At 43.4% G+C, this 14,617-nt stretch overlaps 2 protein-coding genes across 2 annotated transcripts; both read right to left on the reverse strand.

Moving 5' to 3' along the window:
* Nucleotides 1-1,352: 1,352 nt before the first annotated feature.
* Nucleotides 1,353-7,050, reverse strand: MYCBP (MYC binding protein). The gene is made up of 5 exons (XM_090057122.1): nt 6,922-7,050; nt 6,752-6,824; nt 5,416-5,464; nt 3,813-3,942; nt 1,353-1,443 (listed from the first exon to the last, which is right to left on the reverse strand). Exons 1-5 carry the CDS (start codon nt 6,934-6,936, stop codon nt 1,402-1,404), a joined length of 309 nt encoding a protein of 102 aa, XP_089913248.1. The 5' UTR covers nt 6,937-7,050; the 3' UTR covers nt 1,353-1,401.
* A 702-nt stretch (nt 7,051-7,752) lies between these two features.
* Nucleotides 7,753-12,072, reverse strand: GJA9 (gap junction protein alpha 9). The gene is made up of 2 exons (XM_090057118.1): nt 11,946-12,072; nt 7,753-10,278 (listed from the first exon to the last, which is right to left on the reverse strand). The coding sequence occupies exon 2, from the start codon at nt 10,255-10,257 to the stop codon at nt 8,686-8,688; it is 1,572 nt and encodes a 523-aa protein (XP_089913244.1). The 5' UTR covers nt 10,258-10,278; nt 11,946-12,072; the 3' UTR covers nt 7,753-8,685.
* Nucleotides 12,073-14,617: the final 2,545 nt, after the last annotated feature.

Here is a 14,617-nt window from a genome sequence, read left to right on the forward strand (position 1 = left end):
CATTGGCTCCGCGCCACCACCGCGCGCTGCCATTGGCTGCGGTGCAGACCAGCAGGGTAGGAGGACTCAGTCAGGTGACTGAGCGCTGTCAGCTGACCGCAGCGGCCCCACGTGACCGGCTGTTCTGCACGTGGTCTGGGCTGCGGGTGAGACAGGGGCGGGGCGGCGGCGTCCGGTTGTCCGCACCAGCACCGCTTTGTCAGCGCCTAGGGCCGGCCCTTACGTAGTGCTGAAGGAGCAAGCCCGCCTGCAACGGGAAAGCGGCTTCCCGCGCCTTTCTCCGGGGTGGTTGTTTCCCACGGTTTTCCCCTTGATGCCCACGTTTTTCCCCTTTAAAAGGAGAGAATCCACATTTTTTCCACCAATGTTTATTTCCCACATTTTTCTCCTTAAAAGGAGTTTGCTTCTCACATTTTTATCTTTTTAATAGGCAAAAATCCATGTTTTGCCACGAGCTCATTTCCCACACTTTTCTCCTTTCAAAGGAGTTTGCTTCTCATGTTTTTCCCCTTTAAAAGGAGAGAATCCACATTTTTCCATGAGTGTTTGTTTCCCCAGTTTTCTCCCTTAAATTGTGTTGGTCCACGAGTGTTTGCCACCCACTTCTGGGTCATGACCCAAGGGTTGAGAACTGCTGCTCCAGGCCAACCCCTGCCTCTGAGGTAGGGCTGTCCCCATCCAAACCACTGCAAACAAAGCCTCTTCTAAATTAATGGTCACCAACTAGTGGATCTAGATCTAGCGGTAGCTCTTGGAGTCCATCAGAGGCTGGGCTGAGAAGCTAAGTGCCCACGTGCATGCCACAGCTAAGCAGGTCAGTCTGTGAAGAAGGGGGCTAGATCCAGGCCCCTGCAGGGAGGGACAGTGATGCAGAGGCAGGAGCAGGGTAAGCTGAGTGGGCCCCAGCCAGCTAAGACTTACCTACTATGGAGGCACACCCCTAAATAATTTTCTCTCTGCCTCAATCTGCACGCCCCCCTTCCTGCCCCACAGACTTAGCTGCTGGGCAGAGGGAGGGGCATGGCAGCACATGGTAAATCTTGGGTTGCTTTTAAATGTGAAAGGTGATCTACTTAAAAAGGCTGGAGGCCACTGTGCAAAACTCTAGACAAGACCACCCTCAACCCTGAGGCAACACAGATGTAACACCCTCACCTTCCACAGGTAAGAGCACTTAAACTGCTCACTAGATGTGGTGGCAGGGTGACCTGCAGCAGCAGGAGTTGAGCTTGATGCCCCTACTCTAGAGAGAGAAAAATGCCACTCTGTGGCTCGAAGCACAGTGAAACTCCTTCTCCGTGTAAGATCACTACATTAATTAAGTTTTTTTAAAAAAAAGTCAAACTACACAGTTCTCATGAAGCCCTTTAATGAGTCCAGTCATCAACGGTTCCTATATCCCTATTCACGCTTCTCTTCTTGAGGGGGTTCATACTGCGCCAGCTGTAGGGTGGAAAAGAGGAATTCTGTTAGCTATACCAAAGTCAGTGTTTTCCAGCAAGAGGCACCTAATTATTTTGCAGCACATTTCATTCCATGAAGTCCCATTTAGCACTGTTATTTGTATGCACTTATTTCCAAAGTAAGTGTCCTTCCCTCAAGCCATAAACTTCATACACTGTATTAAAGAAACAGACCTTTAACTGTTTTAAAGGTAAGATTTTCAAAACCATTTATCATGCATTCATATCCTACATCGCTTCAGATGTTTTTTAAAACCAGACCAGTTTCTTGCTTTACAGCTTATCAGGGAAAGAAATTTCAAAAACTGTCCAATAATGGCTGCTGCTTTAGATGACTGTGTATTATGCATTCTTCCATGTTGCTTTGGGATATGCTGTAGTGCAGCAGCTTGACTGCAATTGTTCAGATAGGGATTAGCATCTCCTGGGATTTTTTCAGGAAGTCATGTTTAAAATACAGAAGTATAGCAGACAGCCAGAGCACTCCATTAGAAATCCATTTTTTGGATTGGCCAGTTAAATAGAGGAACATTCATTATGAATCAATATATACAACTCTTACTAGTAAACAGGGTGGCCATCATAGAGGACATTCCGGTTTTCTGCTACTCTGTCCTTTATCAACATGAAACCCCATGCCTTTATCTTGAAGAGAAAAATAGAGGACATATAGGCATCCAGTTTTGTATCAATAGAGGACAACCAAACAGTCCTCTCTGATGGCCACCCTGAACGCCATGCAGATCTAGATTGGATACTTTACTGAGATAAAGAGAAGCTGTTCCCAACAAACCAGAACATAAAATCGCACATTTAACCATCAATGTTTATGCCCACCGCTGGGCCTGTCCTCTTCCATGAAATTATCCAGTCCCCTTCTGAACTGGGATAGATTATCAGCTTGCAGTGCAAGTAAAGGAGTCTCCATACCAAGAGACAGCCTTGCACATATCACTCTGGTTCCTTTTTTTTTGGTAGTCACTACAGAACCCTTGAGGGTGCTGCTACCCCACCAGCAGGCTCTCCCCTACCTCTGGCCCCAGCTCCCCTCCAGTCTCTCAACTGCCACCACTCTGATGTTATTCTATTTGTTGCTGAGGAAAGTGGTCCCTGGGGCTAGGAGCAACTTGCCCTGTGGGCTGCATTCCCCTCCAAGTGCTTCTCTGGTCTGCCTCTGTCCTTAGACCAACACAGCTACAACCTATTCCCCTTTTAAGGGAACACTCCAGTAGGACTTGTCAGAGCCTTGGTCCCGGCCATGGCCCCCTTCTCCTCTGGCTGCACCCTCAGCCTCAGTCTCCCGATTAAGACCTCAGCTCTTAGGCAGCACCCCGTCCTGAGGCTTCAGTCTCAGCACCAGTCTCTGCCCCTTTAGCTTAGAGCTAGCTCCTGACAAGTAGCAGGCAGGTGCCACCCAGGCACCCCTGTCCACAGTCTCTGCCCCTGTAGCCATAATCCAGCCCTCTGGTACAAACAGAACAAAAACACAAGCCAGCTGCTTCACAGAATAAAAGTCTCCTTCCTTGGGGTAAATGTCACCTGTAGACCCCAACATTCATAGGAGCCTCCTTCCCCCAGCGATCCTGGGTGGCTTGGGTGCCTGTCTGGCTGGGTGCCAAGTCTCTTCTCCTCCAGCTATGTGACTGGGTGTGCTGCACACAGTGATCAGGTGCATCTAATTGCTTCATTAGCCACCTGGTCTTATTGGCCTCAGGCCCAGTCCACCTGGGATGCTACTGCTACTGCCCTCCTGGCCCCTTCAGGCCTATCTATTAATAGGGGCAGGGGATCCCTGTTAGAGGCAAGAAAAAACTATTGCAGTTCAACTAACAACACTAAGTTATTCTGCATTCACAAATGTTTCACTAAGCAATATCCTGCCCATGGACCAGATGTTTGACCACAATGACCTAACGCAGCTTCTCTCCTTGGATTTGTGGCCTACAAAAAGCCCCAGCAGTTATCATTTTGAAAAAACTATGTTTAGAAGTGTCATCTAGATTTAGTTTTACATTTCAAAAAAATGAAGTTAATCCTACACTTCCACTCCATTTGGCTTGAAAAATTCTCTTTGTACTGGTTTTCCAAAGCTTAAAAGAGAAATAAAAAATAAGCTAGGAATTTAGCAATATTAGAACATTAATCTTATCAATGAAATGGCCTCAGTCTCTTGGAAATCCGTTAGTAACTAGTAGAAGCCATCCCCTTCCACACCTGTACACAGAAACAGCTGCATTCAACACTAATTAGCACAGGTGGTTAATATTCATGGCGTAAACATCACAGTACTCTTTTCTATTTACAATTTAAATATGTTAAAGAGCCTGCAAGCACTAAGTCAATACTTACCTTTGCTTTTAATTTTTTATTTTCTTCAAGCACAGCTTCATATTTTTCTTTCACTTCTGCTACTTCCAAACGGAGTGCCTCTATTTCTGGATTTTCTGGAGCTGCAGCTCCTAGGTGATGCTTCAGAAAGCTAATAAACCAGAAGTTAAGTGTTTCTCCGCTTCAGTTTGACAATTTAAGTGTGGACTTTAACACTGGTAGATGAGCTGTGAGAAAAAAACTTCACATTTGCTAAATTATAACTATTTGTATCAATAGCACCTTTCAAGTCGGCAGTGCAATAGATACTTTTCTCATTTGTATTTGAACTCCAGAAGTCAAACAACAGCCAAAACAAAACCAGAACAGATTGACAAATTAAACTGACCTTCTCCTTAAGAAAGAAGGATAACAGCATGTCTATCTGCAAGCCCAAGAGGACATAATAAAATAGATGAGCAAAATTTATTTTGCCTTGAAAGGAGACTGTAACTGAATTGTTTAAAAAATAGCAAAAAAATTATTAGATACTTTTTACCCTCTTCCACAAGTGACTACTATAAGATTCAAATGATTTTTTATTTTTAGAAACTCTTAGCTAGCTACTACTGCACTGTGTGCAGTAAAGCCTCAATTTATTGCTGCAGGATGTCAAATAGGAAGTCTCACAGGAAGAGAGAATTGGAGTTGTGAGTACTAACACATGAAAAAATAACCTATTTTTGAATGTACAAAGAAAGAAGTTCCCAACCAAAGAGAAGTCTTAGAGTGTTTAATAGACTTTTTCTTCCTTTTGGCATTAAAGAATCACGCTAACAGACCAGGGACCAGTGCTCCTGCAGAGCCTTGATTACTCCCAAGTTTTAAGCTGTTGGGAGTAATTTCTCATGTAAGAGATTTCCAGTTTTCTACTGTACTTGATTGCCCAATCATTGTTTCCAAGATTGTCATTATTATTACTACATTTGACATGGAACATAACTTAATCTTTAAAAAACAAGCTGTTCTCAAACAGTCCAGACTAGAGAGATTCATCTTAGACTTGGGTATTAAGTTCAGTTGGTTTGAAAATTGCTTTGTTAACATATGTCACTATGCACCCTTCTGAGTCTTATGGATAATAAAAGTAACAGGTCCTCATTCCAACCACGCTCTGACTTGCCCAACAATTCAAGAGATTTTAGTTTCTCTTTCTTTTCTCTCCATTTATTTGCCTCGTGTCCCTTCTACTTCTCCAGCCATTCCTCTTGTGTACCTTCCTCTAGAAGTGCAACGGTCCCTCCCATACCTCCGAACCAGCAAACGGTGCCTCAGTTTCAGATATTGCTGGTTGCAGCTGTGTTGGTGTAAGGACACCTTGGGTAGATGTGATATCTTTTGTTAGACCAACTAAAGAGTTGGGGGAAAGTTTTTTGCAAGCTTTTGGATACAAACACCTTTCTTTAAGCATTGGGTGACTGGGCTGCTGTTTGTGTTCTCCAGGGTAGCAAAGAAACTAAAACTCAGTTTCAGATGCAAAGTTTAGCACCATACCACATCACATCTCTGTGATCAACATATTCATGGAGTAAACATCACAGTACTCTTTTCTATTTGTTATCTTGCAGGATAACAAAAAGGATACTCCAATGCACTGTTTGGTTTCTCTGGCTCTTCATATAGGGCTACCAACACTGGAAATTAAATAGTTCAGAGTATTTGAGCATTTTTTTTACTTCAAGATGTACCTACAGTTAAAGGTGGTTCCTGTGAGATTTCAAAAAATTACTTTGACATTGGTGGAACAGTATCCTATTGAGAATACTAGGTGAAGCGCTCATGCAGAGATGAAACCTCTGTGGTCAAAAACAAAGACGATTATAAAAAAAGAAAAGAAAGACATCCTATGAAGTGCTGCATATTATGGTTATACCACAATGACGGGTAGGCAACCCCCAGAGCATGGCACACACAGCGGGCATTTTGCTTGGCACGTGCACCCCAAAGCAGATGGCGGGGAAGGGGCCAGGGCTGTGCTGCCACCACGAGGATCAGGCCCCTCGCGGCTCCCTCGCTGTCCACCCCTGGCACACCAACATCTTACTAGTTGAGGCTGCAGGTGGTTTGGTCACTCTGCCCAAAACCTGCTGACCCCTGCTCTATGTCAGCAGAGATCTGGCCTGAATGAGCTTTTCAACATTTCTTTAAAAAAAAGAAGTATTACTGTATGGTCTTTTCTGCACTGATGTACACAAACATTACAAAACACACCAGCTTTCACACGCCTGAAGAGTCGGGTGGCTTTTCAGCAGCTGATTTGAGCACTTCAGTCGTCATTGCAGGATGCAGTCCCCTGCCCAAGCACCCTTGCGGATCTGGGCCTTCGGGCCCCGCTCTGCGATCAAATGGCAGCAGGATACAAACCAGCCCTAGAGCGGGTGCACATTTTCAAGCACTAACTTCATCGCAGGTTGGCTCTTTAATAGCTGTGCTGTTGTTTTCAACATGCAATCGTTCCTTTGCCCGTGTGGCCCATCTAAAGGTACAAGGCAACAACTCACCCGTGAATTCGGTGATAGGCACTTTGCATGCGTGCGCCGTGTATGTCAGCCACACGCTGACCAGCAAACCAGGCACGTGAGGAACATGTAGCAGGACCCAGGGGTCCCAGCCACTCGAGACCCTCTGCCTTTACTGTATTTTACCGTGTGCCCTTCCATGCTTTTACTATATTTGACCGTGTAGCCCTCAGCGCCTGTACCCGTACCATATTTCACTGCGTGCCACCCCGCACCCGCACCCTTACTGTGTTTCACTGCACGCCCACTACACCCTTACCGTATTTCACTGTGTACCCCCCACACCCGTACCATATTTGACCGTGTACAACCACAGCCTCTTCAACCCCGGACACCGGAGTGGGGGCTGCCAGGGGCGGGGCGGCCGTGTGAGGCGCCCGCCCGGCCCGAGGGGGCGCTTACCCTTGGTGAGCGTGTCCAGCACCCCGGACTTCTCCAGGTAGCGGCGGAACTGCTCGCGCTTGGAGTCGGCGGCCTGAGGGGAGGGGAGGGGAGACGAGACGAGTCGGTCAGCGGTGAGGAGAGCCGGGGGGAGGGAAGGGGACGGGCCGGGAGGGGGACGCCAGGCCCACCTTGTAGTGCGCCATCCCTACCGGCCTGGCACTGCGCCTGCGTTACGCCTGCGCACTGGGCTTTGGGCCGCCGCCGCACGCTTCCCGGGTTGCCGGGGAGACGCTTCGCGCCTGGCCTCGCCCCCGGCTTCCGTACGGCCCAGGCGTAGCGCCCCCTGCGGAGCGGAGGCTTACGGCACTCGCGTGTCTGGACATGTGACGGGTGGGTGTGCATATCTTCTCTATGCAGTGTTTGGGGGAGATTTTTTTTTATGTAACCTTTTTTCGTGGGGGTTGCACATTCCTTTTGATGCAACGCTTGGGGTTTGTGCAAGTTGGGGGGTTGCCCATCCTTATCTATGCAACGTTTGGGGGGGTTGCATCCCTTTTTATGCAGTTCAGAGGGGGCTGTGCATCGCTTTTTGCACCGTTGGCCGGGGGGGTTGCACATCCCTCTTTATGCAGTTTTGGTGAGGGTTGTGCATTCCTCTATGCAGTGCACGGGGGGGGGTGCATCTTTTTTCTGCAACATTTCAGCAGGGTTTTGTGCATCGCTTTTTATGCAACATTTGGGGGGAGTTGTGCATCCTTTTTTATGCTATTTTTGATCCTTCTCATTGAAAGGGAAAAAGATCACCTCCCAGGGCCATAACCCCAAGACAGTAACACTCATAGATGGCAGCTGAAGCAAGTGTTCAGGGCTAGCAACCTGGGCTGCTGCACCTGATGCCACCTCACCAGTGCAGTGTATTTTCAGGATATTACAGATCATTTTGCAGTATTTAAAATGCCTTTGAATCATCACAGATCTCACTGGAAGACTCATTTTAATTGCTAAACAAGTGAAAAAGCATAGTAAAAAGCTCACAAGCCATTCATAATCCATGCTTGTCACAAGGTAATACATACTATAACGGCAGTAGTCTGGGATAAGGAGTTTGGCCCAAATTTAACTGAAGTTCTCAGCAGTTGTACCTGTGGAAACAATGGCTGAATACGACTCAGGCCACAGAAATGTAGAAATTAGGGTGGAAGCATTCATGAGATCTCAACTTTTCCCTTCTCTTCCCAAATTTCTCGCCCAATCCCTCAGCAAAACAACTCTTTCATTTGTCTAGGGCTTTGTCCAGTTTATTTTTTGTGTTAATTTTTTTTAAAAAGTTGAAATACTGGGATTTCTCTCACTTCCTAATGGGGTATAGAGAAAAGAATGAACTCCTATTACAGGATTTTCCTGCAAGACTGTACCTTTCCTTTTGCTTAATTTCACCTTGCAGTTCTTAATTAAATGCTTTCAATAATAATTAATCTTTATCTTTTTATACCCAGCCAGTTAAAAATCCATTCTTTGTATGTAGTGAGGCCCAGAACTTGAATTTCAAAATTTCCAGAATTTTCCTGCAATAGGAGCTGGTACAAGTGACAGTGACCTTTACCACATCCTGTTTTTGGAATGGAGGGGGGTGAAATTTAGTCTGACATCCCCATTAATTCATGTTTTTATTACCAATAAATAAATTGTTACATGCTTCCATGCCAGAATCCTTAATAATGAATTGAATTGAATTGTTACATGCTTCTTTAGAAGAGTACCCCCCAACTTCTGAAGAAGGGCTCACTCTTATGTTTCTCATTCCCTAGGTGGAACAGCTGACTACCCTCAGAAATAGCTATTACTCATGCTATGCTGTACATCATCCCCATTTCCCCAGGGCTCACATATTTCTGGTGCAATATATTGATGAGATATTAGCTGAAAAACAAAAGAAAGTATTGTCCGGTCACTTAGATTTGGAGATCGGTAGGAGAACGCCTGCTGCTGGTGTTCCTTGCCAAGGACATTTGCCGAGAGGGAGAGAGAGCCTGAGGACTATCGTAGTCCTTGTACTGTTTGGAGTCCGAGCTCAGCTTGCCCAGAGAATCAGGAGTGTCTGGTCTGCTGGATGTTTTGCAGTCCATCTTGCAAACAGGCAGGGCTTTGCTTCCACTGAAACTAGGTTGTTTTCCATTCTTGCCCATGGGAGAATTTGCTGGAGACCCTACACTCGCAAACACCGCAGAGAAGTTCCACAAGGAAGGAGTTTCACCTGGCTTGGCCAGGCCATCGGTTGAAGCAATGGATGCAATATCAGATTGCAGAGAACACCCAGGTGGCAGGTCAACAAGACTGTTTGAACACATACCTCTGGCAGCATCTATACGACCACAAAAAGTACCATTGGGGAAAAGTTTTTCTTCATCTTGTTTCTGAATATAAATGCTTTCTGACTCAAATACTTTAATTAAAGTTTCATTATCATTTGAGCTAGTCTTGCCAGGCTGACTGTTCCCAGCATTAGAAGTCTGCATCCCTTCTGACCGTTTATTTTTTTGTTCAATTGGGAGGCAATTATCACTACTTTCTGTCTGGCTGTTTTGAATAGACTGGAACACAGAAGGTGAATTTAAAACTGGACAGACCGCTGTGTCAGGAGGCTTTTCCATCAGCAAGGTGTAATCACTGAGTGCAGAAGGAAGTGTTTTTTGTGGAGTTGAAGAGGTTCCCATGGAAGACCGCGGTACTATGGAGTTTGCCTTTGATTTACTTACATAGAAGTCATCAATGTCATCCTTTTTCTCATCCTGCCCAAAAAGTCCTTCCTTAACTTTTCTGAATCCAAGGTGGATAATTTCCAATATGTTTAAACAGAGTGACACGGTTGCTATCGACTGCATAAATAATATGAATACAGTCTTCTCTGTTGGCCTCGACACAAAACAATCAACCATATTTGGACATGGATCTCTGTGACACTTGTAGAGGGGATCGAGCTGAAAACCATAAAGAAGATACTGCCCAATCATAAACCCAACTTCAACTGCTGATCTAGTAAAAATATGCATCACATATGTGCCAAGCAAGGAGCCTCTTAGAGGTGCTTTGTTTAGCTTATTTTGGCCCAGTTCATGAAGCTCGCTCTCCAGTCTTTTTCGAATTTCAGTCATTTCTAATTCAACACCTTCAAGCTCCAGTCTGACCCGTGCCTTTTTCCTTTGTCTCTCTTTTTCTAATGCTCTTAGTCTGTATAAGGCATGGCCCATATATACCAAAGAAGGTGAAGACACAAATATAACTTGCAAGACCCAGTATCTTATAAGAGAGATAGGAAAGGCCTCATCATAGCAAACATTTCTGCAGCCAGGTTGCTCTGTATTGCATATGAATTCTGACTGTTCATCATTCCAGACATCTTCAGCTGCCACTCCAAGGACAAGCATTCGAAATATGAATAGGATAGTTAACCAGATCTTTCCGATAATAGTGGAATGAATGTGGACTTCCTCCAAAATGCCACCAAGGAAATTCCAGTCTCCCATGGTCACTCTGCCATCTTAGCACTAAAAGCCACGAGAGAGAAATATCAAATGGCATCACAGTTGCAGGCTTTTGACAGTGTTTTATGTATTAAAAAGAACTTGATATTATTGGGATAAAATATCTGTTACAATTAACACATAGTAGTTTATAGAGGCTGTTTCACAGAAGCAGAAATCTTTGCATAAGGTGCAAATTCTTAAACTTTAGCACACCTGATTTAAAGGAAAACTGCACTGATTTTACAGTTCCTTTGAGAGTTAACAAGAGCCTCACCTGAGTGAGCTTGCAATTAAAATGGATTGTCAGAAATATGTCACAAACTCATTAGCTCTACAGCTGGGAATAACCTTTCAGGTGGAGCTGCTGCTTTTTAATTATACTTTTCAACAGGATCAGCACATCTGCAGGAGAAAACCAGTTTTCTTTCTAGTCAAACCAGCTATCTTTGGATTCAGAAGATATCACTCAAAAAATCCTTGCCTCTCACATAACTTTGAAAAATCATTTGATGAAATACGGCTTATAGGTGAAAGGTACGTCGTGCAGTCAAAGCCGTAATGTGAGTGACCCAGTCCCTAAAACTGGAGGGCAGCTGTGAACAGGGTAGATGCCACTAGGCCTTTTCTAGTTCCCCCAGGAAGTAACCCCCCAAGTTTTGTAAAATACAGCCACCCTGGGACACTGTTTTTATGGATTCTCTAAACGTGCAGCGGTGCTAGAAAAGCATTCCTATGGTTTGGATTGCACTTGCCTATGAAAGTTATCAGGAGAAGGGATGTTTTCAGAAAGTATGAGCAACCACTGCTGCGGTGGAAGTTTAATCAAAGCTGCCAGTTCCTAGTATATGAGATCAGAAAAATCAGGATCCAGTGACCGTTTTGGTGAAGATTTATGACCCTCAGTATTCTTATTACACCACTGAGGGCACAGCAATATATTTTTAAGATTAACATAATAAAGTGCCTTTTGTACACATCATTCTGCTGGTGTATTCTGGATGACTATCCTGAAAGGAGAGCCCAGTTTCAGGCAAATTTCTTATGATCAGCAATACTGGTATCTGAAGTAAATACCACATTCCATAATGGAATACCAAATGAAATCTGTCGTCCTGTTTCTATTAAAAATAAATATTTGGGGGGGGGAACTAACTTATTTTTTTACAGCAATTCATCAGACACTACAGTCAAAAAACTTATATTAAATCAAAAGTCTTGCACTGTGCTGCTTTCAGCTTTACAATGAAATATTCTGAAATATCCAACCAGAGGACCATTTGAAGTATTTTAAACATGTATTGAATTTTATGCATTGCATTGATAAAAGTGTAAAGCTGTTTTACAATATATGTGTAATGATCAAACAATTCAATTATGTTGGCAGTTTTAATAAAAATATGCACCAAGTATAACGTAATATGCTCAACTGTATTAAAAATAGAGATGAATCTCAGATTAAACACAGACAAAGATGGTTTTGGAAGCAACTGGTTTTGCTAGGATTTAAATAATTTCCTTTTTACAGGATAGAAGTTTCATGAAGAATTAAATGGAGATTGAAGATAGAACATAGCAACATTGACAAAGCAAGCCTTACACAATGGAACAGTCTGAGAGAGAGGAAAAATGTATTTTCAATCAGCTTTTTAAATAACTGGATAGAAGAAATACAAGGAATAAACACATACCTTTCCTTTACCAAGGTAAGTCAAGCAAGACCACCACAGTATCCAAGATAAAGTTAGTGTCTATTGTCTTCCATATATGAGAGATTTCACATCATTTCCAAAAAGTGTTTCTTTCAGTGCTGCAGCATTAAATGGAGCATTAAATGTGTGCTTTGTACACTGAACTTATAGTTGGAGGAGAGGCAGGAAAAATCAATCTACAATGCAATGGCTTCTAGCAAAAATTTAACTGACCAAAGTTGAACTGCTACAATAAAACAGTCCTTTTCTGAATCAAAACACTCAAATCTCCAGGAGTTTAAAAGGTTTCTTCTTCCTTCTTTTCTTTGTAACAATTCCCTGGGACAAACACACATATTAGCTATAAATAGAAGCAACAATCAGTGCAAGAGGATTTTAAACTGTACACGTTGTATCTCTGCAAACTTTTTGCAATTTAAATAAAGTAGAACATTAGAAGACATTGTGGACAAGATGCACTTTAGGACACCAGATTTCTAAACGCGTTTCCATTTTCAATTGATGCATCAAGGTCTTACAAAAACCCAGACATGTTACATTTTAGAGTATCTGGGGAAAAGTTGGGAGACAGAAAACTTTTGTGCAAAGCTTTTCTTGTAGCAAAGCTGGTCAGCCCAGCGCACCAGTGTGGTAGATCACTAAACAAGTCTGTCTGTTAACAACATACAATCAGACCTTAAAAAAATAAAATAAATCACTGGAGTGGACAGTTATGGCATGCTACATCTAGCAATGCCCAATTGCTTAGTTTTATTCTTGTCCATTCATTGTTCCCGATACAACCAGTGCAATGTACAGCATTAACAAGCTTCCTGTGCCGAAAGCTCTAGAGCTAATCGATATCCTGGCACCAAGTAACAATCAATCGGTCATGTCCGATTTCACAGTTGAATGAAACTTTATCCTAGTGTGATTGGTCATGCCCATAAGCACCGGAAGGGACTTCTTCCATTAGGTATGTCATCATCCATTTCAAGTGCTATTTAAAACACCTTTCTAAACACATTTCCTTCTCATCAAAAGCTTTTAATATCAATTAAAAAGACAGAATATTAATCCACCTAAGTCCCTAAATTCTCCCCAGTTAGGATATTTATAGCAGCGGAGTGGACAGACTCAATAATTCAAGGAACTTGGTTTTGTTTTGCTTTAAAAAAGATAGGTGGCAAGAGAAACATTCACTTCCACAATACATAAAGATTTCTTGAGCGTAATATTAACTCACTTAAACTGATATAACCATCAGCTGGAATAGTATCATCCTGGACTTCTTAATCAGGGAAATTAAAGACTCAAACTTACTCTATGTAGCAATACTTGTAATTCCATTGTCATGAGAATATTGACTATTATGATGAGCATTTCATGCTTCAGTATGTTTCTCCTAAAAGCAGGCCGTTTTGTTAGCTGCAACATATAATCACTGCGAGTTTTTCTGGTGTGGATGAATCAAGTCTGAGGTACCAGCCCCTAGAACCCTGTCTATCTGGACTTCACCATGGCATGCAACCCTTTCCTTTCCTTCTCAAGGTTACAAAAAAAATACAGAACAAAGAGCCAGGCTGAGCAGACTCAGTATTTCAGTGCCAGGAGGTTCCTATAAGAGAGAAGTAAATACAGTATAAACCAACCTCTTTCACCCTAGAGGCATCAAAAGAAGACAGTCTCTGCCCTTGGATTACATAATTCAAGACAGACATAGTGCATAGGGCTCCCAAATCACTGGAACAGCCTGCCAAAAGTAGCAGCCAAGGCACACAACTAATCCACATAGGATGCAAAAAATTTAGTTCGTGAATGGGTGAAGATGGTGCATGGTACGTGCAACAGGAAGGGACTGGAGTCAAAAGAGCTCCTTCCAGCCCTAGGTTACATTTTCATGATCCATGTAGATTGTTATGTTGTCTGCAAAAGGAGCTATTTGCCAGTTTGGAGGAAAGTCCAAGGAACCCTGCAGAAAGGCAGGCTCTTCATAGCTCTATGTATAATCCCCCTAACCTTTTTAAATTTAAAGACAAGCTGCCAGAAAAACTTCCTCTGTCTGCAGCGAGTGCCACTGAATGCAGGAACAGCACATTGGATCCCACTGCTCGGGCCAAGTTAATGGGGCTTGGGTTGTAAGGTGAGTAAGATCAAGGAAAAACCCTATTCTACAACGTGTATTTTTCCCTTACACACAACACACTTAGTGGATGGCCTTTTCCCTTATGCAGCCCATCACAATCCCTGAAGTCAGCAAAGACCACCTTCCTGCAAGTACCATCAATGCACCAATATCAGTGTCCGCTCAGTGCAGCTGCACAGAAGACATTTTTAGCAGTGACTCCTTCAACTCCAGAACACCTTCCCCTTTGAGGCCTGCCAGAGCCCAAGCTTGAAATGCTGTAAGACCCTCCTAATTCAGCAGGCATTTAGCAAGCAAAGCTAAGCTGGGGGGGTGGGCGGCGGCTTTTGTTTTAACAGTCAATCTGCTTTTATAAAAGTTATTTTGCCTCTTACTATAAGCTGCTCTGAGCCTTTGTTGGTATGGGCAGCATATAAGTCAAGTACGTAAATAATATACAGCGGTAAACCCTTACACCAGCTTCTAAAAAGATAGCGATCAGTGAAACGAAGTTATTTTTGAGACCAGAACATTGGTACGTGAAAAA

Source organism: Crocodylus siamensis, chromosome 7 (genome assembly GCF_052110815.1).
Source record: "Crocodylus siamensis isolate JL-2025a chromosome 7, ASM5211081v1, whole genome shotgun sequence".
NCBI classification, from domain to species: domain Eukaryota; kingdom Metazoa; phylum Chordata; order Crocodylia; family Crocodylidae; genus Crocodylus; species Crocodylus siamensis.